General features: G+C 39.5%; 2 protein-coding genes across 5 annotated transcripts; one reads left to right on the top strand and one right to left on the bottom strand.

Moving 5' to 3' along the window:
• Nucleotides 1-829: 829 nt before the first annotated feature.
• Nucleotides 830-14,483, bottom strand: EMB1270 (Pentatricopeptide repeat (PPR) superfamily protein). Of its 4 annotated transcripts, none has more exons than XM_088714363.1 (8): nt 10,816-14,483; nt 10,497-10,697; nt 8,987-9,077; nt 3,243-4,162; nt 1,949-2,200; nt 1,758-1,872; nt 1,506-1,626; nt 830-1,337 (listed from the first exon to the last, which is right to left on the bottom strand). In XM_088714363.1, the coding sequence occupies exons 1-4, from the start codon at nt 14,376-14,378 to the stop codon at nt 3,626-3,628; spliced, it is 4,392 nt and encodes a 1,463-aa protein (XP_088570489.1). In that variant the 5' UTR covers nt 14,379-14,483; the 3' UTR covers nt 830-1,337; nt 1,506-1,626; nt 1,758-1,872; nt 1,949-2,200; nt 3,243-3,625. The 4 variants fall into 4 exon arrangements, with proteins under 4 accessions (XP_088570489.1, XP_088570490.1, XP_088570488.1 ...); XM_088714364.1 differs by having other exon boundaries at nt 830-1,343; nt 1,556-1,626; XM_088714362.1 differs by having other exon boundaries at nt 1,556-1,626.
• A 2,298-nt stretch (nt 14,484-16,781) lies between these two features.
• Nucleotides 16,782-23,572, top strand: LOC103703299 (uncharacterized). The gene is made up of 3 exons (XM_008786112.6): nt 16,782-17,027; nt 22,823-22,944; nt 23,034-23,572. The coding sequence occupies exons 1-3, from the start codon at nt 16,892-16,894 to the stop codon at nt 23,355-23,357; spliced, it is 582 nt and encodes a 193-aa protein (XP_008784334.3). The 5' UTR covers nt 16,782-16,891; the 3' UTR covers nt 23,358-23,572.
• The last annotated feature ends 279 nt before the right edge of the window (nt 23,573-23,851 follow it).

Genomic DNA, 23,851 nt, shown 5'->3' with positions numbered 1-23,851 from the left:
CCAGGATATGAAAATATTGACCGAGATCTCGAAAAATCTTGATTCTCTCCAAACTTCCAAGTTACCATCGTCAGCTGAGATAAACTGAAATCTTGGTTGATCTTGGTCTTGGCCACTCACAAAGATAACTGATATATCAAGATTTAAAAACCTTGGTGAGTGTATGGAACTTTGGATCTACGCAAGGTCCACAGCTTCCATTTACTTCGTTGAGGCAGTACTCTCCATTTCACTGACATCATACCATGATGGAGTAAGTCTGCATCATATCCGCTCATATTATGGGCCTATATATACCCCTTCCACTGAAACCCCATAATCTAACAAAAACCCCACGATCCGACAAGTTCCCCACATCATTAAAATTGGAGGCAGCTAGTCTGGTCTCATCTCATAATTGTTAAGTGGCCTCACCAAAGACATCATGATCCCAAGAAGCTAAGACAATGGCTGGATCAAGAAATCTGAAGCTGCTGCATGGCCTGAAGCTCAAACTTACGACAATCCACCAAAATGCATTGGCCTTTAGCCAGTCGTTACCCATTCAGGAAGTCTTCTGTGGCATTAGATCTCCAGCTGTTAAAAATTTGACGCAGTCAAACCAATTCTAATTCTCTGCTATTGCCAAACATGGTTCTTAAAGCGCTTCAAATCCTTAGCGAGACACTGGAATGCGATACCATTTTAGTAGCCAGGAGTAAAACCTGGAATGCGTTGCGATACCAAGCAGGTAGAGTTCCCAAATCAACTAGTGCAAAAACAAATGAAAAAGGCAACATTAATATGCATGTCTGTGCGTGTTTGTGTGTTAGAGAGAGAGAGAGAGCACTTCTTTAACATTCAGTTTTCTTTCACTTCAAGCAATCAGCCTCCATAGTAGATAAACGCGTATATAATAATGTCCACATCTTTGGCAGCTCATTTCTCAAGAGACATCAAGTCCAAACCTGCATCTAGATAGTTAACTAATTCGAAATAGAAACGACTTATAAGATCCAAACCAATATCTAAGAAACATATCTCAGGTGAAAACAGAGCATCTCTCGTTGGTTAAAGCTTCTTTAGGCTGGAGCCTCAGAACTTCTGTAAAATATATTGAGTAGCTTCAGGAATGGCTTCATGTACTCAAGGTCTAGGCAGAATAAGGCGACCTTTAAGCATGCACAGAGAGTGAACATTTCCACCGAAAATAGCATTATCATTTGACAAATGGTAGGCATTGTACTTCAGCTCTGAAAGGCATGCTCGAGGGTGTGGTTTAAGTAAAAGCATGCTGCCTTGCGAAGACCTCATCTAGAGCACATTTCGGCTATGGTGATCTAGGAAGACCTACACAGCTGCAACTTGTAAAATAGAAATATAAGAAAAATCAGTGCACCGAAAAAGGAAAAAAGAAAAATAGTGCTCAGGATTGGGGGGAGAAAAAACAAAGCTGGCTAAAAACAACAGTACTATTATTATATGTTCTTAAATTTGCAGCAGAGGAGACTGAATGTATCACTAACACATGTAATTGATGAGATTATCTTGTTTCACTGAGCATGGTTCTAATTACATGAATTCAGTGGATGGCTTCTGGGTGTCGATGTTCAGGAACCACTTGTTTAGCATAGATTTCAGGTGTACCTGCATTAGTTCCCAATGTGACAGATAAGACTGACCCAATCAGCCATTACTAAAATCTGGTCCCAACCAGAATTCTGAATCAAACAGTTATCTGTATGTAGGACCCAAACATATGTTCAGATGAGACTTACCAGATCTTCCTCCATGACTATCAACAACACAGCCACTTTGAACTATGAGCTCTGACCTCTGACATGTAATCACTTTTCTCCAAACATTTGTCTAGAAGACGATCAAAGGGATGCTCTGTAATAGCGTGCAAAAGTATTGAGAGCATATATTGGAATACAAACAAAATATAAAGCAGAAAAGCCATTACTACCAGAAAGGACGAATTGTTGAGTCAAGGCGATGCTTCATTTTCTTTCTAAGCAGATATGTGCATCCTGTGCAGAAAATTTCTAAGTTCAAGTTGTTTCTTGAGCTGCTGAGTATGTTGAGAACTATCAATCATCACAGTGACGTAAACAGTTGCCAAACCCTGCTGTGATCTCTATCACGTGGTCAGCAATCTTGTATCACCACAAAAACTGCTGTAATCATGTAATTGCAATGTGCTAGTGATAGCTGCTATCTGATAAGACATGCATCCATTCAGAGGTAAACAGAAAAGAAGAGGAACTGGCACATACCAATACTTCAGGTGACAAGAATAGAACAGGGTATAGATTATAGGCATCCATATTTAAAATCATACAGGTTTTTTAGCATAGCAACAGCTCTATCAACATATGAACTATTCTATTACAATATTTACAGTCATATCATTCCAAATGCAAGATTTAGGGGATAAGACATGATCAGAATGGCATATTAGGCTTAAGCATGAAAGAAAAGGGGGGAAAAACATGTGCAGCAGGAAGTCATCCTGCTCACCAAAAAATCCATTCATGCAACCAAAAACTAGACTAGCCAGCAAAATCAGCTTCCATGGCCAAGAGTGAGCATGCCTGCAACTTTAACGCATTTTCACATCTTGTGAAGTGAAGCACTGCAAAATACAGACCAAAAACAACTAAATTCCAGGTGCATATTCTTCGGTTAAAATATAAACCAAGATCTTAGATGACAAAAGCATGTTGATAAAAATATGCTACTCCAATTAGTGGTGCAATTTGCTACAGATAAAAGCACCAACTTGTATAAAAATATTTTGGATGAAATTTTGTAGCATGGCTTAACAACTTATTTTCAAAAACTCATGGAAAAGTCACATATATATAGATACATACATACATACATACATACATACATACATACATACATACATACACACACACACACACACACACATACATACATACATACATACACACACACACACACACACACACACACATACATACATATATATATATACACACACACACACACATACATACATACATACATATATATATACACACACACACACACACATATACATACATACATACATACATATATACACACGCACACACACATATACATACATACATACATATATATATATATATATGATCCTCCGGTTCTGTACACTGGCCCAGTCATCTCCCCACCATCATAAACAAGATCGGAACCAAACATCCAGAAGCCAGAGAAGCTACTGATTAATAGAACACAAAATGTTTACTTACCATGTGTCAAGACGGCTCCAACAACTCGAAGAAAAATGTCGGGACGATCTGATGAAATGATTAGTCCAAGGCCCTCATATAGTCGCTTTTGTCAAACATATCTATCGTGCCACATTTTGCATTGGAGGTGGCCCGAAATAGAATTCTTCATGAATGAGGATCCATTCCACATAGCTGGGATAAGGCTTGATGGTTAAGATGATGGTTATGAGTTTCCATCTGTTAGTTAATTTTTTCTTGCTTCAGTTGGTCGGTGATTCAAGCATAATCTTGTGAGGCACTAAAGTGCCCAACATGTCATCATCAGCTCAAATGCTTCAGAGCTGAGTCTCACAGGTAGCTGAGACGTTTAGCTAGGAAACTTGTCTGTAAAACATGTTCAACTAATTTGAAGTTTTTCCTGCTTTATGTTGCCGCCTCATAAATTTGCCTGTGCGCAATCTTGTTGGCTTCCTTGCTCTAACAGCACCCTTTTTCTTTAATTTCTGCAGCTTTTCCTCCCTACCTTCTATATCAGCTTTGATGACTTTGTCTCTTTTCTCTCCTGGCAATAAAGCCAACCTGGCAAACTTCTTAGGTCTCACTTCCCCCAGTCGCTCGTGTATGTCCTTAAAGGCTGGAACAAGACCAGCTCTCATGAAATATCCCTCAGTGAGTTTCATTGAATTTGACTCAGGAAGAGATAATGCATCTTTCAACTCAAGGTCCATGCAGAAAGAAGAGTCCTTCAACCACATCCTAAGGGAGTGAGCTTTTGCCACAAGGACCCCACTACGAGTTTTACATGGTAAAAATGGCGAGCCCATCTCCCAAAGGTATGCTTTCAGGGTGTTGTTCAAGGAAACCATGTTGTATTCAGCAGTCCCTGTAATTAGAACAACAGACTTAGGTGACTCAGGAGACCCGTGCAGTGAAGCATCCTGTTGCAACATAAATAGTATGGTCAGATACCACATCCTGCAACAAGGAATGTAGGAAAGCAAATATATGTAAGCATATCCCCTGGTAATGGAACATGAGTAAAACAGTTGGAATTATTTGAAACAGATTGCAACAGATTCCAATATCTTCCTATCAGAAAAGATGTTGGTGTTATCATCTTTCAATAAAATTGTCTATCGATATGTGCACGATACATCAAAGGAACTTTATCCAAAATTTCATTCCACTAATGGTAAGCACTTCCAGGACCAACTCATAATCATTACCCAGTTGGTAGACCGTATATTTGATCATATCTTGGCATTACGTTGGGTATGCTATGCGTATGGTGATTATATTTATGGCCTCCAAGCATCATTTATAATGCATCACTCTCAGACATTTTTTTCAACTTTCAAGGCATGCTCATTCCCCTTTTTACATTTCGTCTGCTCACACTGACTATGCTACTTATGTTTTACAAGCTCATGTGTCTTGCTTGGGGGCACCCTTATCTCCTCGAATTGAAAAGGCAAGATATTGCACCTCTTTCCAAGTCCAAGACCGAGTTTTGATTAATACCTGTTTTGTGTTAAAGATAGCTTGACTTTATTACCTCGTGTCTAACCTTAGGGCATTGCTTTTGGTGTCTGTACTCTATCATACATAAAAATCAAGTTGTTATGGTGGTCTAGAGTACTTTGGGGGAAAAAAAAACTACACAGAACACATCAATATCAATCACCATATAGTTACTTCTAACTTCACAGCAGGTCACTCCCCAATATGCTATCCATTAAGTAACTAGTGCACTTCAAGACAACCCTAGCATCATGACTTTAAATATCTGATGAACAAACTTATGACCCATACTGCACCATGTGTTTGAGGGAGTGTTAAAATATGCTTGCATATAAGGTTGTTTGATATTGTGTATAAAACCACTTGATATCTTGCACATGAGATACAAAGGCAGATGGCGTATTGTAATTGAATATGCTGTACAGTTTGTAAACTAGGTGTGTATTGGGCTAACAAGCACCACCAACCACTCTCTTTTCAAGTAAATCACCATTACATTCAAACACTTCCTCTTCAACTAACATGCACCGTTGGGATAAGGTAGACATGCTGGTTTCTAAAATATTTTAGTCAGTGATGTTTGAAAATAAAGTGTTCTTCAGTTGTATGTTGCATGGTTATTCATAGAAAATTGTGTGCCCCACTGGTATAGGCTTGTTTTTTAAGAGGTCCTAGGGTTCTTGTCCCCATGGGGATTTTGCTGGAAATTTTAGGTCTGTTCTTCTTGATCCCGTGTGGACCTACTTAGGCTATTCCTTGTTGTGGAACCGACTGCAATTTGGGTTCAGTTCTGGTGCAAGTTAGGTCCTCTTCAGGTTTGGTTTGAGCATGCTTTGGGTCAGTTTGGTTCAGACCCTGTTGGGGATGGTTCTGGTAGAATTGAGGCCTGTCTTTGATCTTGTGGGCCTGGCTGAATGAAGCTCAACCTTGTGACAAGTGTTCAAGAAACCAGTCTGGCTTCTACGCCATTTGTAACCAAAGCTTGATGGTATGGAAAACTACTTTAGGGCCATATAGAAGGACCCATTTGCCTGCCTTCTATGCAGAATGGAGAGAAGAAGAAAAACAAAAACAAAAACCAGCACCAACCCTGAAACCTTTTTCTTTAACCTGAAATTTCTAAATCCTAAAAGATGAAACCAAGAGTAAGATAACCTCCATGGCTGGCTTCACCATAAAACTCTGTTGCCTTCTTCTTCATCTTGTTACTCTTTCGAGAAAAGTTTTGTTCTGTCCTGTGAATATCTTGAGAGCACAGTTTTTATTATCTTCAGTTCTCTTAAGGAAAACCTAGCACCTAATTTTGATTACCCCAAGGGGAAATCCTGCTAACCACTGTCAAAATTGTATTAAATTTTAAGAGAAGAATACCATATTTTATTTGGATCACTTTGTTTCATAAGCCTACCCCTGCACATGAACAAGCTGGAAATCTGAAAATATTCTGACCTTGAAATGGAGACATTGGATCTCTTGTTGGGCGATGGCAGGAACCTTGGCCTACTTGAAGCTTAAGCAGCCATTTGAGCTTGACCTCATTATTGAGACTTATAATCCAATTCGATGCTTATGACCATGAAATTCATGGATGAGAACCATGTCAGCTTGATTTGGGATTTGATGCCTATTGTCTCAAACAAGAGCTGAACCCAATTTGTAACCCAACATGTTGCTTGAAATGTGAAATTCTTATTGCTAATGGGCTGATCTTGTACCAGTTCCCAAAATGATTTTTTCTTTTTGACACCACTTGGTATTTGCTATGCCTACTACCCTAAGCTGTTGGATATTACTCATGAAAATCCACCAAACCACACCCAATCTTGTCTTGCTTCTTGTGTGGCATCTGAAGTGAGTAATCACACTCCACCACTTTGAGTTTGGTGAGTACAACCCATTCATGTGAAATGACAGGTGGAGTGGGCAGGTACACTTCATTGCCTTGAATTAGAGGAGTATAACCTGTTGGTGAATAACTCAAAGGCTAGGCATCTTGGTGATTGGACTGGTCTAGTTTCAGTTTAAGTCACATCCTTTTGGAATTCACTTGCATGATAAGACCATTTTGTAATCGGACTAATTGCAGGCTACAGATTAAAAATGATCATCAAAAGGGTTGGGGCAGCTTACTTCATAGTTTTACACTGTGAGCCATCTTTTGCTGCTCTTTCTAGCTTTATAGAGGGACAAACATTGCGTGAAGGTTGCAACTTGTGATTAAAGATATTGTAGGTTGGTGATTGGTATCAAAGGTGTCCAAGGCATGAGCATATCTGTGGAGATCCACAAATTTCACAAGTCCTATTTTAGCTAGATACCTCAACCATAACCTCGGCTGTTTAAACAACAGTTCCTATAGAGCTTTTGTTACCTTAATTGATCAGTATCGAAAATGAAAAAGAGTAGCAAAGTACAAAAAGCATTGTTTGTCTTAAGAAAACTAACAGTATTTCTCAACATAAAATTATAAGTTATTACTTGATTACGTATAGGATTTAATTATTTTGACTTTTGAGGGGAGTGTTTTTAAAAAATTTTGCGAGTTTTAGGAAGCGCCTTAATATCTTGTCCTTCCACAATCAAAATTGTTAGTAAAGTACGAAAACATTGACTGACTTAAGACAAGTAGAGGTATTTCCCAACAAAAAATTACATAGGAATTTAACTATTCCGAGAAAGTATATTTTTAGAAAGATTTCATTTTAGGAAGCACCATAATACCTTGTCTTTCCACAAGCCAAGTTGTTAGACATGACTATTTAACCCATGTACATCTACAAGAGTTGCTAAAGTAGAATAATGGGATTTTTTGCATATGACCTGATCAATATTTACAACAGTAGACTTACATATAAAGGTATCATGTAAATAATCACTCACCAATAGATGTAATTGGAAGATGGGGTCTGACATTGATGATTTGAGGCAAGGTCTGCCAAACCGCTAGCGGAGCTCGCATCAAGTAGCGGCCGATTCAGTACGATGCCAATAAGTATTATATCAAGCAAGGGCATACCGAACTAAGAGGCGGGAGACGGGGAGAGGGAGGGAGGCTCATGGAGAGGGCGACAAGGCAGGAGAGGGAGGAAAAGAGAGCGAGGGAGGGAGGGAGAGGGAGCAGGTGAGAGAAGGAGGGAGGCTCATGGAGAGGAAAAGACAGAGGGAGGGATGGAGGTAGGGGGAGAGAGCAAGGGCACGAGGCGGGGGTAGGGGGCATATAGAGGGGAAAGAGGGAGAAGGAGAGGAAGAAGAGAGAGAGGGAGAGAGAGGAGGAGAGTGGAAGAGAGAGATGGGGCTTACCTCCATGTCAGTCGGCATTGGTCAATGTCGAAGAGAAACGAGAGCACGAGCAACAAGCAAGCGAGCAAGAAGCGAGAGTAAGCACCCTCTTGAAGGTTCAATCGAACGCAGGGTGAGGGGGTTTCTAAACCGAACCAACCCATCGAACTGTCTCGATTTGATGTTAGTTTTGTTTGGTATGGGACGAATTGCTCGGTTCGGGTTAGTTTGGCGAACGATGATTCGAGCTATTGAATATATCATACCGCCACTAAACTGCTTACAAACAAAAAATCATATGATTTGAAGATCTCTAGATTATGCATCAAGCGGTCAAAAATAGATAGTTATGATTTAACACCCATTTTTGATGGCTAAGGATATTGAATTCACATGATTCTTTCTCTGTAGGTAGTTAGAGGTAGTAGATCATATTTAACGACTCGAATCATTGGTGTTGGATCCCAATCTTCCAATTTTACCTAACCAAATTCGACTTCAAATTTGATCGACCAGATTTCAATCTCTCTCTACAGATATGTATGTAAGTACGTATGAAGTAGTTAGCAGAAGACATTTAAAAAATTACCATTGTTAGTAGAAATCATGACCACCAACAAAAAAGACATCCATAGTTGATAGTTAGATGTGCAAAAATAGGATTGAGCAAGTATAGGATGTGGCAATGGAACAAGGAAAAATAAGACCAAAGGGAGAAAAGAAATCTAGGAAGGCGAGATTATCATTTGGTAGCATAGTTTACCAAAAGTGTCTTACATTTTGTTTAAAACATATAACATGGTTTAAAAGATTAATTGATATGGCATTTTTCATGCACCCCAGAAATGGAGGTATCAGGTAATAAATATGAATAGACAATAAGACTAAGAAAACATGGAGTTTGCATGCAAGAACGCCTAAAAAATATGCAAAACCTTACCATCAAGCTTGAAAATACTTACTTGCATGTGGTCAAGCCATAACGTAAGTCCAACAAGAGCAGCCCCAGCAGACAACTTTCGGAAATCAGCTCCCCAATCTTTTTCTGCAACCCTATATCATCAATATGGCCATCAAATGACTAGCACGAAGACACACACCATTCTGTAGGATACAACATCATCTAGACTATAATGTAATGAAGCTGCTGGATCACCTTAAATTATTGATAGCAGTAGCCTAGCTTATACAATCTCACTTATAATCAACAAGTTTTGTTGTAAGTCCAAGTTTATTATAAGTCCACCAATATATTATGTGAATCACCCTAGATTATCACAAGTAGGAACCTTTTTTAATTCATCTGGCATGTTCATCATCTTATTTATGCTTCTTCAGCATGTTTAATTGACCATATAAGCTCTGTGATTTATTTCAGGTGCTAGCTTTACACATCCTTCCTAAAATCTTTACATTAGTCAAAATGTCCTTGTTCTTGGTTAAAATGGTATACATATTTCAGTTATCATCGGAGAAGAGCTTTAAAACAGAAGAACACATGAGAACAAGAGAAAGATGAAGTACAAATGAAGTACAGATGAACATCAATAATAACAACAATAAAACTTAAGGAATATGTCAACCATGAAACTATAAGAAATCTTTAATCTAGAAAAGCAGCAATACAGGAAACACAATTTTGAGCAATAAGCACAACAAGCCAGTCAAACTAGTACTAGAGGGTAGCAGAAATAATCTTATATAACATCACTATGAATATTAGCTAATACTGCCTGCAAATGAAGAAAGCAGTTATACCAATCATCAACATTTATAAGTATTGTGTTCATGCCGTCACTGGTTAATTTCAAAGTGACTAACAAAAAGATTATCTATGCCAAATACTGGCATGATATGAATGAAATATGCATCCATTTGACCAAGTACATAAAAAAAGACAAAAAGTGCCAGTGAAACCTTTTTCCCCCTCTAGTCTTGACTATCTAGATGGTTTCAAAATATGAACATAATTTTTTTTTCTGTTTTTTGAGCAATTAATTTAATTCTGCTGAACAAGTTGTCTTTTTACAAAACTTCTAAAGTACAAATTACAAATTCTGATAAGTTAAACTGCAAAGTCATATACTTTTACATATTGAAACTTTGAAATCACAACCTATCATTCTTTTTGTCTAGAAAGTACTTCATTAAAAGATTTTTTTTAGTATAATGGAGGGCCAAAGTTCACCAGATAGAAAAGATATACTATTATGACAAGCATTCTACCATTAAGATGTCATTTGGAAAGCAATAAATATTATTTCAATAAGCCAAAATCAAGTCAGTTACTATTGTAAGACTTTATGTTCAAGTAGCATGAGAGTCTAACATAGCAGTCATCTCACTTCCTAATGCTACCCTGACAGAATAATGGCATATGAAACAAACAATAACGCATAAGAATGTACTGAAAAATCATTACTGAAACAAAAATTATTTATGTGAAAATTTAGATAACAAATTATGAAATACCGAAACACATCATGGCGATATATGCTTTTCTTGATTGCTAGTTGGAAAATCCACGAAGCAGTGGCACGACGTTCATAGGCCCAGAGGAGGTCTTCCAAAGCATTGACAAAGTTAAAGGAAGCATTGTCTTCCATGGGCCCTAGTTCTTCGAGCAAATGGTCAACCTCCATGACCAGTGACCCAGCTTTTTCAGTCAGAAGCCTATAAAAGCAGAACATATGGTTGATTATTGATGTCAATCAGAGGAGAGCTGAATTTAGTAATAACAGATGAAGAAAATCACATTCTTTCGGAGAACTTCCTAAGGTGGCCACCCTACCGGATAGGAAGATCGAACCCAGTATCGCTTAGTGAATTAAGGAGAACCATTGCTTCATTGGTTTTCTCACACAAACTTGCAGCTCTAATAAAACATGTCCATATTCTATGGTCCGGTTCCACGCCATCTCTCTTCATCTCCAACAGCTTCATTATTCCCAAGTTATAATCACCATTTTTGAGATAGGCATCAATAACAGAACTGTATGGCAATGTACTGAGATCCAGGCCAGAACTTTTCAAGTTATTAAGCACATTTTCTGCCTCCTGAGGCTGCCCAGCAGTGCCATAAGAAACCATAAGCATGTGCATTGTAGCAATTGTCGGCTCAATGCCATCCTTTTTCATTAAAGATAGCAAGTGTTCGGCTTTAGAATGGTTACCAGAATTCCTATATATCTTCATCATTATGTGATAGAAGGAACGATCCAACCTATATCCCTTTGACCGCATACTTTCAAAAAGTTCTTCAGCTTGTTCCCACAGCTGTTCTTTACCACATGCAGCCAATAAGCTTTTGTAAGTATTTAGCTTGGGCTCGCAACCCTGCTTTCTCATCTCATTCAAAAGAGTAAAACCTTCTTCAGGTCTCCGATCTCTACTATACATCACCATAAGGGTATTATATGTAACCTCATCTGCTTTGAAGCCAGCTTCTTGAATACTCTGATATGTCTCTAACGTCTTCTTAAAATCCTCAATTGCTGTGTACATCTTAAGGAGTGAGTTGAAGATGGTAAGATCCGGTTTGAATCCAGCCTCTTCCATCTCAGCAACCATCATTTCAACATCCCTGACTCGTTTTCCACGGGAGAGCAAACCAATCATGCTTCTGTACATATGCAAAGTTGGCAAATACCCAGCTGCCTTCATACCATTATATATCTTCTTTACCTCAAAGATGTTTCCAGCTCTCACAAAGGCATCGAGCATTGTAAGAACAGTACTTTTACTTATCTTAAAATCCATATCTTGCAACTCCTGAACGACAACATACAGCTCATCAAGCCTCCCATCAACAATCAATGCTTGCATAAGACCATTAACAGAGTCTACAGATGGTGAAGGACCATTTTTCATCATCATATTAAAGACTGCTCTTGCTTGTTCATAGCGACCACTCTCAGCATATGCATATATAAGAGCATTCCAGATTTTCCTGTCAACAGCAGAAATCTGCCTGAGTTTCCAGACAAAGCTCTCAGCCTTCTGCCAGAGCTTTAGCTTTCCAAATGTCTCAATCAGAATGATATAAGTTGAAAGATCACTGAATGAAATGCCAGCTTTTTCAGCCTGATCTACCAAATGATAAGCTGTCTCTGGGAATCTCATTTTACAGTATATATTAACCATACTCTCATAGATCTTCTGAGAAGGTTCAAGGCCAAGAAACTTCATATCAGAGAACAACTGAGAGGCTTTGCTGAGCAATCCAGCTTCTTCACAGCATGTGATCAAGTATTCAAACAGGCTAGAATTTCTGCCAAATGATCCAAAACCTAGCATTCTCATGTTGTTATACTCCTCAATAGCAGCTTCCATCTGCTGATTTTTACACAGCATCATTATGGAAGCCTCGGTTATCAAATGATTGGCATTGGGTGCATGTTCCCTCAGAAACTCAAGCAAAGCAAGTGCTTCCGTTTGCCTCTCCGATGCCACATAGGCATCCACAATAGCTAACAAGATATCATGATCAAACTCTTTGCCTTGCGAAACAGCCCTCTTTAACACTTCAGCTCCATGTACAAAGCATTTACCCTTGACAAGAAGTGCCAATATCACTTGTGGACACATCATACACACCTCCTCCATGTCCTTAATAACTTCTTCAATTTCCTCATCCTTGTTTGCTTGTACAAGAACCCCAAGCAAGGCCTCATACAGGCCATTGTCCAGCCAAAACCCATCACGCATCATAGCCCGGTACGACGCCATTGCCTTCCTAATCTCATTAGACCTCAAAAAAACATCCAACATGACTGAATAAGCTAGACGATCTGGCTTGATGCCCGACCGCACCATATGATCAAATGTCCGCTCTGCCTCGACCCGCATCCCAGCCTTGGCATACCCACAAATAAGAGCGCTGAAAGTCCTTAGAGTGGGCCTCACCCCAGCATCTACCATCTCCAACATCACCTTCCCTGCTTCAGTGATTCTATCAACCTTTCCAAGCGAATCAATCAGCACAGTATAGGTCACAGCATCGGGAGCACAACCGTTTGACTTCATGTCATCATACAATTGGAGGGCTAAATCAAGCCTCCCCTTTTTCCCATACATATGAATGATAATATTATAGGTTATCTCATCCTTCTTAAACCCTGCATCGACCAACTCCTTGCAAACCCTCTCAACCATTTCCACATTCCCCTGCTTGGCATAAGCAAACAGCAGAGAGTTATAGGTAACTGCATCCGGCAAGAAGCCCTTCTCACCCAATTCACGGAATAGGCGCGCCACCTCTCGAGTCATCCCACGCCGGCCGTACACTGATACCATGGCATTGTAGGTCCAGAGGTCGGGCTGGCAACGGGAAGCCTCCATGTCCTCGAAAACCCTCATCGCCTCCTCCAGTTTGGCGCCACGGGAGCAGGCGCTGATGAGGGTGTTGTAGGTAATGGTGTCAGGCCTGAGCCCGGACTGCCGGACCTCCTGGAGGAGCTCCAGGGCCGAGCCAGGGGGCAAAGATTCCGCCTTGGCCCTGGCATTGATGAGAGTGTTGAAGCTCACGAGGTCGGGCTCGAGCCCCCGGTCGCGCATCGTATTCAGCAGCTCCTGGACCTCGGCGAACCTCCCGGTCCGGGCGTAGACGCCCATCATGGCATTGAACACCTGGACGGAGGGCTCGCCGGTGTCGGAGAGGTGGAAAACCTCCTCGGCGAGGGCGTCCTGATGGGCGCGGCCGAGGACGGAGATGGTGATGGCGAGGAGCCGGGGGCCGGGGGCGTGGCGGCGACGAAGGGTGAGCCACTCGAACACCTCGAGGGCGCGGGCCCAGCTATGGCGGCCGACCCACTTGACGACGAAGGCGAGGTCAGTGGGGGTCATCTGGACGCCGCGGTGGTCAAGGACGTCCGCGACGAGGGCGGAGGGGGGAAGTGCGAGGATCCGGTCAGTGAGGAGCTGGACGCGCTGCCGCCAGTCCCGGGCGCGCTGAAGGGCGAGCTTCGACATCTTCTTGGACCGGGTCCGGAACTGCTTTCTGTCTAGGGTTTCGGTGGATTCTTCTCCTAGGGTTTCGGGGGGTTCTTCTTCCATGGTTTTTGGGGAATGGGGATTTGTGCTTGGGAGGTTGGGGGTCGGGACGGGGGGAGAAGGGGAAGGGAATTGAGTATGGAACGAGTGGTCGAGCTTGAGGTTGGGCCATCGCACCGAGGGATCGGCTCTGCTATACTGGAATTCACGAGGCTTGGAATGGTCTTCGGTGGTGGACGAGGTGGAGGTGGTGGCGGTGGCGGCGGCGACCGTTCGCCGGAGGTTGGGATGGGCGGGGAGGCGGGAGGAGGGGCTGGCGGCGGAGAGGGGGAGGGGTGGTCCCGCGAGCGCCATTAACGGCATGAAAGAGAAGCGTCGAGAGGAAGGAAGGAATGGAGGATGGAGTTCAGGTGCGAGGAGGGTATACGCGTAGCGGGAATGGATGTAGTGGCTGCGTTCAAGATGCTGGGACAAAGATCTAGCAAAGTAGAGTCTGGACTCTGGTCGAACTTTTATTCAAAATTATTTTAAAACTTAAATATTAAAATTATTTTTTATATATATTATATAGGCAAATCCAATGGAAGCTTAATTTTGATTGTCTAATTGATTTGCCAGAAAATCTGGAATCGAGTGAAACTTATTTGGAGATGGTTACCGGTTTGAATTAATCTCTATTCAAGCTTGAATTAATAGTTAGCTGATTCAAATAATTAAATTAATAAAATAAATGATATTTAATTATAAAATATTGTGAATATTTTATCATAACAATTTAACTTAGAAAATCAATTAAAACTTCTATATGGTAATATATGTAGATTATATCATATATTATTTTCAAGCCTTATCAAATTAAAACTAATCGAGTTTTCAAACTTAGTTTGCAACCAATTTTGAACCTATGAGCCAGATTCAAGTTTGATTCAATTAAATCTGAATTAGTGTAATTCAAATTTAATTTTAGGTGAACTCAACTTGAGCTCTAGTTTCTTAGATTGATAACCCTAAAGCAAGAGAGGATTATCGTGATACTTTAGAAAAGCAAAAAAGAAAAAAAAAACAATATCAAGAGTACTTAGATATGAGTTAGAGTTGTGGGGTTTATATACGATGATGTTCTGGTTAAAAACTGCATATTCTCTTTGAAATAGTTGGGTAGGCAGGTAGCAGACTTTAATCGTCCCTTAGGTCCAATCATTTATAAGAAGCTAGACTATCCTTTTCTTTTACCACTATTTTGTTAGAATTATCTAAAAAATTATTCTGACCACCGACTACCACAAATGCAGGATCTCTTAAAATCCCTTTAAAAGTAGCAAGACTATATTTTTCTTTTTTTTTATTTGGTAGTCTACTATATTTTTCTCTTTTAGAGCTACTTGAGGTTAGCTGATTGTAAGCTTATAACCATATTTTTCTCTTCACCTCATCTTCATGCCCATGCCTTTTTTTTTTTTTTTTTGCTTGGTAAATAACATACCTATATCTAATCAGCCTCGATAATTTTGATAAAAAAATAAATATATATTTTTTTCTATAGCATTTGTCACTAACCCTACCCCACACTGTCAACAATTTTTTCATTATTTATCCTATGGCTAGGTCAAGCCTCCCTCCTTACTACTCGAGATATCATTTACAATAAAAAAAAATAACTACAGTCCCCCTCGAAAGCCTCCTACTTAACTAATAAACACCTTTTTCTATTTTTTATCTACATTATACCAGCTATTAACAATCTCCCCCTTCAAATAATCCCCATTTTCTTTTTCTCCAAAATCTAATCAGAGTTAGTGAGCCTAGCAATTAAGGTTCTAGAAATAGCTCGACATCCAAAATCTCAAACTTATTCTAGATTAGGAGTGAGATTAATGAATTTTGCTTAGCTATCAAAGTCATCATTAGTCAAGATAGCAAACAATAAGTGAGGAGTGTAGGAGGAGTGAATTCAATGTTCGCCCATAATTATATATCCAACCTACTTATGCAGGTGTTTATAAAATAATTGTACCAAGGGTAAATTGGAAAACTGCGAACTCATTGTGAATGGCAGCATTTTGTTAATTAATTTCAGGCCAGACTGGTTCTTCTTAGGCCTGGGCTGGCCCACTCCAACCACCAATATTAGTTCCTAGTGTAAGTAATTTAAAAATCAAAAACATGAAAATGATATGGTAGAGAAAAATTGCTAAAATTAGTTTTTAATTTGAGTGAAAAAACTTCTTTACATACTACTTGGCCTACCCCCTTAGGGTACCTAGAAAGGGCACCAAACTAGATTTGTTTTGCATTTTACGATGTGCAGATGGTTCATGAAGATAAAGGTGACAGTTTAATTAGGTTTAAATTTAGTATATAGAAGTTTAGATCATAAACCGGTTGACTTGTCTAAACCCATCTACTAAACCGGCTAGATTTCAAGTTTAGACCTATGATATGTTTAACTGGCTTTAACCTATTTAATAATTAGATCAGATCCAGATCCAATAATCCGGATAACTTGTTTAACCTGTTTGTTTGATCGGTTTAACTTGATCCAATTTTTTTATTATTTAGATTATGTGCATCAAGTCTGGGTTAGATGTTTAATAAAGAGATCAGATTTTGACCAAAATATGTGGGTTTCAATTACAAGATTTGTTTGACCCGGGCCGACAGCGACCCCTGCATGAAGGGCTTTATTGGCCATTTTATCCCTGCCCGTCGCTGGAAACCGGGTCAACGGTTACGCGAGGCATTTTCCTTAGGATTCTTGTCGGGCACCGAGATCTTGGAATATTGGATTTTTTTTATCTCTCTTAGAGTTTTGTTCTCCCACTCTCTCTCTTCTCTCTCTCTCTCTCTCTCTCTCAGGGAGTGCGGAGATTGGTGGGATGGGTTCAACGGCAAAGCGGGCCTCGGAGGTGGCAGCTCTGTTCGATCTGAAGCCTAACCCTGAAGGGGGTTTCTTCTCCGAGACTTTCAGGGACTACTCCATCACCCTCTCCAAATCTCAGCTCCCAACCCAGTGTAAGGCTTCTGATATTGGTCCTCTCTATTTGATTCTTCTCTTTGGCTTGGTCCTTCATCTTGCCGATTACTGTATTTTTGTGCAAAATGTCATCCGAGCTTGAAGTTACACTTAAATTTGCTCATATGGTTGTTGTCGGGTTTTGATTTTGCTGCTAATTTTTGTTAGCTTCTTTGTTGGTATTCTTTGGTTGCCGCAAATATTCGCTCTATTGACTGACTGAAGATTTACAATCAAGATTACGATTTAAACTTTGCTTGGATTGAAACCATTTCTTAGTGGTTTGGATGTTCCCTTTTATTTTGATTTCAGTCCCTCAAGTCTTTTTCATCATTTAATCAAGATCTTGCTTCTGCCCTTCAATTCTTATCGAACTCTCTCTCTCTCTCTCTCTCTCTCTCTCTGTGTGTGTGTGTGTGTGTGTGTCTGTGTGTGTGTGTGTGCGTGTGTGTGTGTGTGTGATTCACGTAAGGTCTTAGATGTTGCAACTCTTTGAGATCTCAAACCTAACTCTGAAGGATGATTCTACTTAGAGACATCCAAAGGCTTCTCTATAGCAAAACCCAGTTGGTCAAATTCTCATTCCTATTGTTTTTCCATTAACTTCTTTGCTAAGTTCCATGCCTCAGATATTCCCTAGTTTCTTATTTTTGGGTCATAGCTTGATTCCTTTTCTCAGTTTTCTTCATTACCAAATACAGCAAGATATTCTGATATGGACTCTCTCTATTTCATCATGTTTTTTCGATTTTCTTTTTGTTCTTTTAATTGAAAGGGAGGGACTAAACCTATCAATTTTATTGAGAAAATATTTACAAGAGTAGAAAGGAAGATACAAAATGCTGATGAAGCAATCAAGATCGAATAGGAGATAAAACATTACACAGTAAGTGATGCAGCACATGATGCAGCAGTAAGTACTATGACTAGTTGGACCATGCCAAGTTTCGCAGGAGCAAGCAGATTCATGGGTGAAGAATCTGATAAGCAAATATTTGATTTTATTTCCATTTCATGAGAGAACATGTGATCGAATAGGATTCAAAGGTTGTCTCCTGATTTTCCTTTAAATTTTCCATTGGAGATGGCCAGATTTCTATATTTGTAGTAGAATGATTCTAGTGTGTTTCCTTAGTATTGAGTCCTATTTGAAGTATGATTTTGTACTAGGTTTAAGACCCAAATTAAGGTTAGGGGTCATGACCTATATATATATATATATATATATATATATATATATAAGGCATCATACAAGGTAGCTTTTTGACATATTGATGAAATTTCTTGGAGAGAAAGGACCAAACGAAGGGTTCTTCAATCTAGTTTGCTTCTATTTATGTGTTGATCTTTGAAGTATAATCCTGGCTATCAAATTGCTCTCCACCCTTATCCCTGCCTCAGTAAGGATTGAGCGTCCTTGGCTTTAGAGCTTCCAAGGCTGCCCCAATCTTCAAAAATCCCTTCCATGCGACAACTTCAGAAGTTCTAGATTTCTGCAAGAAGATTCTGCTATTCCTTTGATTCCTTAAACTCGACACAATACTAGTGCCAATTTATCCCAAGCATACCGGCATCGTTTCCTATTCCTCTTTTTTCTCCAAATTGTCCATAATGAAAGCACTGAAGGTGGAACCCTTTTGAACTTCCAATAGATTCTTAATCTGCATCCATAGGCTTTTAGTCAATGGGCAGTGTAGAGGAATATGATTGATTGTCTCAGTATTCCTACTACAGAAACAACAACTGTTGCTAATTTTCCATCCTTTCCTGGCTAAAACTTCATCAGTATGCAACCTATTCTTTATTTCTAACGACATGAAAATTCATACTTTTCCAGAGCTGCACTTTTCCATAGTGAATGGTAGAGGCACATGCCAATCTTCCAAAGTTTAGGAAACTATACAAACTTTTCACTATCTTCCTGCGGTCTTTGGATAATTTCCAGAAAAGTGTGTCAGGTCCCAAACCAGCTCTGGTAGAGATCAATATGTCTCACATTTGCGACCGCTCTTCACGTAATTAGGGGCCCTCTAAATGATATAACCAGATGTTTCTTCCTCTATTCCATTGGTCAGCAATAGGTGTGAATGGCTTGACTACTGCCTGATATGAGTTGGAAATATTGGACAGTGGCAAGTTATTAATTCAGTTGGCCTCCCAAAACCTGACTACTGTCTATTTTCTTAATTACTCAAGCTGGAAGTTTGAAGTTAGACATGAAATGAATCGGCAGATTAGTTAACAGTAAGCACAGCTTTGATAAGAGAAATTCTTCCGGCAATGGATAGTAACTTCTCTTTCAAGCTTGCCTATCTTTTATCTGCTCTTTCAATGAGATGCTGCCATTGGTCTTTTTTTTTCAGTTTTTATTGCTTAGGGGAAGCCCCAAATATTTGACAGGGAGTTGATCTAACTTGCAGTTAAGCATCAATGAGAATTATGTGCTTCTTGCTGGTATTCATCAAGATAGATTAGAGCTTTTATGAAAATTTATCTTCAGTCCTGAGAGCAATGCAATGTTGTATAGAATAACCTTCGTAGATAAAAGTTTCTCCTCATTAGGCTCACAGAATAAAAAGAGTGTAGTCCGCTTACTGTAGGCTAGTAATTCCTTCTGCTGTACCCAAAGGATCTATTTCTTTGATCAATCCTTGGTGCCTAGAGGATCCTTGTAAGAACATCCAGTGGTAGATTAAAGAGGAATGGGGATAGAGGATCCACTTGACAAATGCCTCTTCCACATGATATCCAATTTGCAGCTTGTCCACTAACAAGGACAGCAACCTTGCTTGAAGTAATGATTGGGTTGTTCCAGAGTGCTGACTGGGATGAAAAGCCTCTGTTCTCAAACACTGAGAAGATAAAGTTTCAATTGAGCTTCTGAATGTTTTTTCAAAGTCCAATTTGCATAATATTCCTCCATTTTTTGTCCTTCAATGGTAGTGCAGGATTTCATGAGGACATAAGAAATTATCCAAGATAGATCTACCCCTTATGAATCCAGTTTGTGCTTTGTGAATGAAAGAATCTAAAAGAGGTGCTAATCTAGACTACCTAGTCCTTTTGTAATTTCAAATGGTAGGTTTTTGTAGAATTTTTCTTTTTCAAAATACGAACTTGGAAAATCATTTGTGCGCCACCGCACAAGGGATGTGGCTGTTGTTGATCGTAGTCAGCTTATTAGAATGTGCAGCTGCTATGATTTATGGCTTCTTTGTTGGTAATCTATGTTGAAGCATAAGCTAATTGATAATTAATTCGTTCGAGAAGCTTATGGTCACTAATTTACAATCAAATAGACTGGAGGACTGACATCCCCACAAACATACACATATATATATGGGGACAAAGGGACCCCCATGCCCTCTATTAGATATCTGTACATGCATGGGGGTATTTTGATCATTTGTCAGATGCAACAAATGCACTTTTCTGCATTGACTGTTTCACTTCTTAGTGCATTGATTGCACCTATCAAATGACAAAACTACCTCATGCAAGTACGTTCATGTAGTGCAATACATGGTGGTATTCTTGTCATCTATAGGTAGGAACAACCAAGGTGGTTGTTCCCTGGGAACAAAATAGTCACCCCCTATATATGTGTTATGTGCTAATCCTTGATCCAACCCAATCCACTTATAGCCCTGCTTGTTCCTTTATTTAGTGTTTCTTTTTCCTTTTTAATACCCAATTATAGCTAGAATACTATGCTTGTCTATCTTATTCCACTATGCCCGAACTTTTGGTTCCAAAGCTCCTTCCTTCTCTGGCTTCCTTTGGTACCTTCTATGGTAAAATCTGCATGTCACACAAACAAATGTGTTAGATGATGAAAAATGAAGAACACACTTAGACTTCCCATGTTAATATTATTGGGCTAAGGTTGCCTCCAGGAACCTTCCAGTATCTGTTCCCAGGCCTGCAATTTCTCAGCTTAATGGACAAATTTAGCAAACAGAACAAGCTTAAATATTGTCTTCCTTTGAAATTTCCAGTGGCTCTGGTGAAGCCACTTTTGTCCCAACAACTTCAGTACATCAAACCCTTTTGAGCTATGAACTTTCTGGCTACTTTTGGCACAATTTATATTGCCTTTACTTGCAACATGTCACCCCTTCCATTCTCTATATCAAATATACATTGTAGAAGGGTCTCCCCGGCGTGTTGTGCTAGTGTTTTCATATTCCTCATCATATCATAAATTGAATTCCCTTGACCACATAAGTAATTTTGGATTTGCAAATCATTCTAATCAAGGATGCACACAACTTAATGCACAAGGGGCTCATTTAATCACTTGCGTTGTTGTCTTGTCTTCCCTAATTTATTAATCTGTCATCTTAGTTGCATGTCTGACAGTTCCTTCACTCTTAAACTCTTTCAAGTTTTAATAATTATAGGCTGGCAAACTACTTGGTCCTTCATCTTCATCCAGCGAATTTAAGCCTTCTGCTTCATCTAATCATGTACGTTTAGACTTTGAGGCACGTTTCCTTCACTTTCTAGTGATGGAATTGACAATTATGTGCATACTTCGATAATAACTTCTCCCCACATCATATAGATCTACTCGAAGTTAGGGATGCAAATGGGCCAACCTTTGATCAACATTTCACATTGTTTCGGCTGGGTCATCGAGCAGGCCCTATTAGAAGAAATGGATAACCCTGGCCCAGGCCCAGTCCACTTGCATCCCTGCTATGATGTTTTACTGATATCATTTTTGTTGTATCAGTCAGAATTCTAGTACCCTGATCAAATTCTTTTCCAGTATGCTTTTAAGGGAGTCATAAAATAGGTGGTAACTAATTGTCAATGCAAAAGATTTTATTGATGGATATGGTATGAGAAGATGGGTTTTGCAATCGTGCATATTTATGAAGACTCGTTACCAGCTGAATTGCAACTGTCCTGAAACAGAACGATTCATATAACGAATCAGTGAAATTCCTACAGTTAATGACTTCAAAAATATCTCCCTTTTCAAAATCTCATTGTGGCCTATGGAACTTTCGTAGATTGTCTCTCTCTCATTTGCCTTAATATCCTACATGTCTTTTTCAAAAAAAATTTGAAGTACCTGAGCATTTTCAATTGGTTGCAAAAAACTATTGATATAAAAAAAGATATACTGAAATATGAAATATGTCAACTTACTCCAAATTAACCTCCTCATTTGTAAAACACAGGAGTTGACTTGGACACATGCGAAACACAGGTTACTAGTTAGAAGCTTGAACCTGAACTTACGGACCAATAATAATGTAACCATGCTTTTGGCAAGTAACAACTTTTCACTGGTAAGTAGGAACAGCACATTTGCAGAGTTTAGTTTGAGAATTCCTCATTGCCATATAATGTTTTACGGTCAAAGTAACAACTCTTTAAGATTAGACATTAGCAGAACAATTTATACCATTTACAGGGCAATTCAACAAAAGTCTGTACATGTAATTGCCTATTTTACTGTTTCTAGCTGAATTGGATGGTGTATTATTGTTCAAAGGTGAAAGAAGGTTGCGCCCAAGTAGCCAAAACATTTTGGAGTCATTGCTTTTGCTTTCCACTTTCAGAAATTTTTTTCCCTTTAGGTTGCCATCCACTCTTGATCAAACTACAATAGAATCTTGATCTAGCCTTAGGAATTCAAAAGACTGGCAGCAACTGCAGACGTATCTCTTATGACGAACAAGTGGTGTAGGGGAGTAAGTCCTCATTCATTGGGCAACAGCATATTTCTTTATGATATTGATTATTTGAGTATATTAGCTTCTAACTGAAGCTTTTGCAGATAAGATTGATCGTCCAGTAAGCACAGCTATCTACTACATGCTGCCATCGGGAAGTGTATCAAGCCTCCATCGCATCCCTTGCTCTGAAACTTGGCACTTTTACATGGGAGAGCCTCTCACGGTTTGGAAACTGAGTTCTGCGCACTTAAACTGCATGATACACACATGCTGATTTATGCTTTATGGCTCATTGATCTCAATTTCAACCAGGTGTTTGAGCTGCATGAAGATGGCCACACCGAACTGACCGTCCTTGGCCCAGATCTAGATGCTGGCCACCGACCGCAGTACACTGTGCCACCAAAGGTGTGGTTTGGTTCATTCCCAACCTTGGATGTTGAGTCCTTTGCATCTGATGGCAGTTTTCTTGTCAAAGCTCCGAAAAGGGACCCTGAGCTGCATTATTCTCTGGTTGGGTGTACCTGTGCCCCTGCCTTTCAGTTTGAGGATTTCGAGTTAGCCACACGGCATGAGCTGAAGGCCCTTGCTCCCCATGCTGAATCGATCCTCAACTACCTTATCCTTCCTCGCTGAAGAAAACCTTTGCATGAGTTTATTTTTGTCGTTCAGTTACAATAATCTGTATCAGCTATATAAGTTGCGGCAACAATTTGCTTCAAGATGAAATGACTTTTTCCAGTACAATAGATGGACTGTGTATTAAGTGGCCACAGTGGCTTGAATACTTCCTCTATAAATTATATTCCTCTGCAAAATGAGGAGTTCTGATTGAGAATTTTCAGTAAATACACCCATGATTTAACTGTTTTGGAGCGGTTTCAGTTGTTTACTTCCAATTTTATCAACATTAATGCAAAGTTAACTTAGTGTCTTTTAGATCTTTGCAGCATTCTCTTTCAGCTCTAATTGATCCATGGGTTGGAAACAAGTAGCACGTTGACCTTGAATCCATATAATTCAATTTACAGGGTGAATTTTTTATATATGTGTATATATACAGGGCGAAGAAAATTTCTAACTTTTTATAGCATTCTTCAACTGGTTCCTAAATGTCACCTTAGTCAACT

The sequence above is a fragment of the Phoenix dactylifera genome, chromosome 18 (assembly GCF_051530095.1).
Source record: "Phoenix dactylifera cultivar Ajwa chromosome 18, Ajwa_hap1_PhDact_Kaust_v1.1, whole genome shotgun sequence".
NCBI classification, from domain to species: domain Eukaryota; kingdom Viridiplantae; phylum Streptophyta; class Magnoliopsida; order Arecales; family Arecaceae; genus Phoenix; species Phoenix dactylifera.
Note: the sequence above shows the minus strand (reverse complement) of the source record. Positions and strands in the feature narration are given on the sequence as shown.

Excerpts from the sequence above, each read along its gene's own strand:
- EMB1270 (XM_088714363.1), bottom strand. The coding sequence starts at position 14,378 with ATGCCGTTAATGGCGCTCGCGGGACCACCCCTCCCCCTCTCCGCCGCC. Across the intron at positions 9,078-10,496 it reads TATCGCCATGATGTGTTTCG|GGTTGCAGAAAAAGATTGGG; the intron begins GTATTTCATAAT and ends TTGATGATATAG. Across the intron at positions 4,163-8,986 it reads TATGGCTTGACCACATGCAA|GATGCTTCACTGCACGGGTC; the intron begins GTAAGTATTTTC and ends ATGTTGCAACAG.
- LOC103703299 (XM_008786112.6), top strand. The coding sequence starts at position 16,892 with ATGGGTTCAACGGCAAAGCGGGCCTCGGAGGTGGCAGCTCTGTTCGAT. Across the intron at positions 17,028-22,822 it reads ATCTCAGCTCCCAACCCAGT|ATAAGATTGATCGTCCAGTA; the intron begins GTAAGGCTTCTG and ends AAGCTTTTGCAG. Across the intron at positions 22,945-23,033 it reads ACATGGGAGAGCCTCTCACG|GTGTTTGAGCTGCATGAAGA; the intron begins GTTTGGAAACTG and ends AATTTCAACCAG.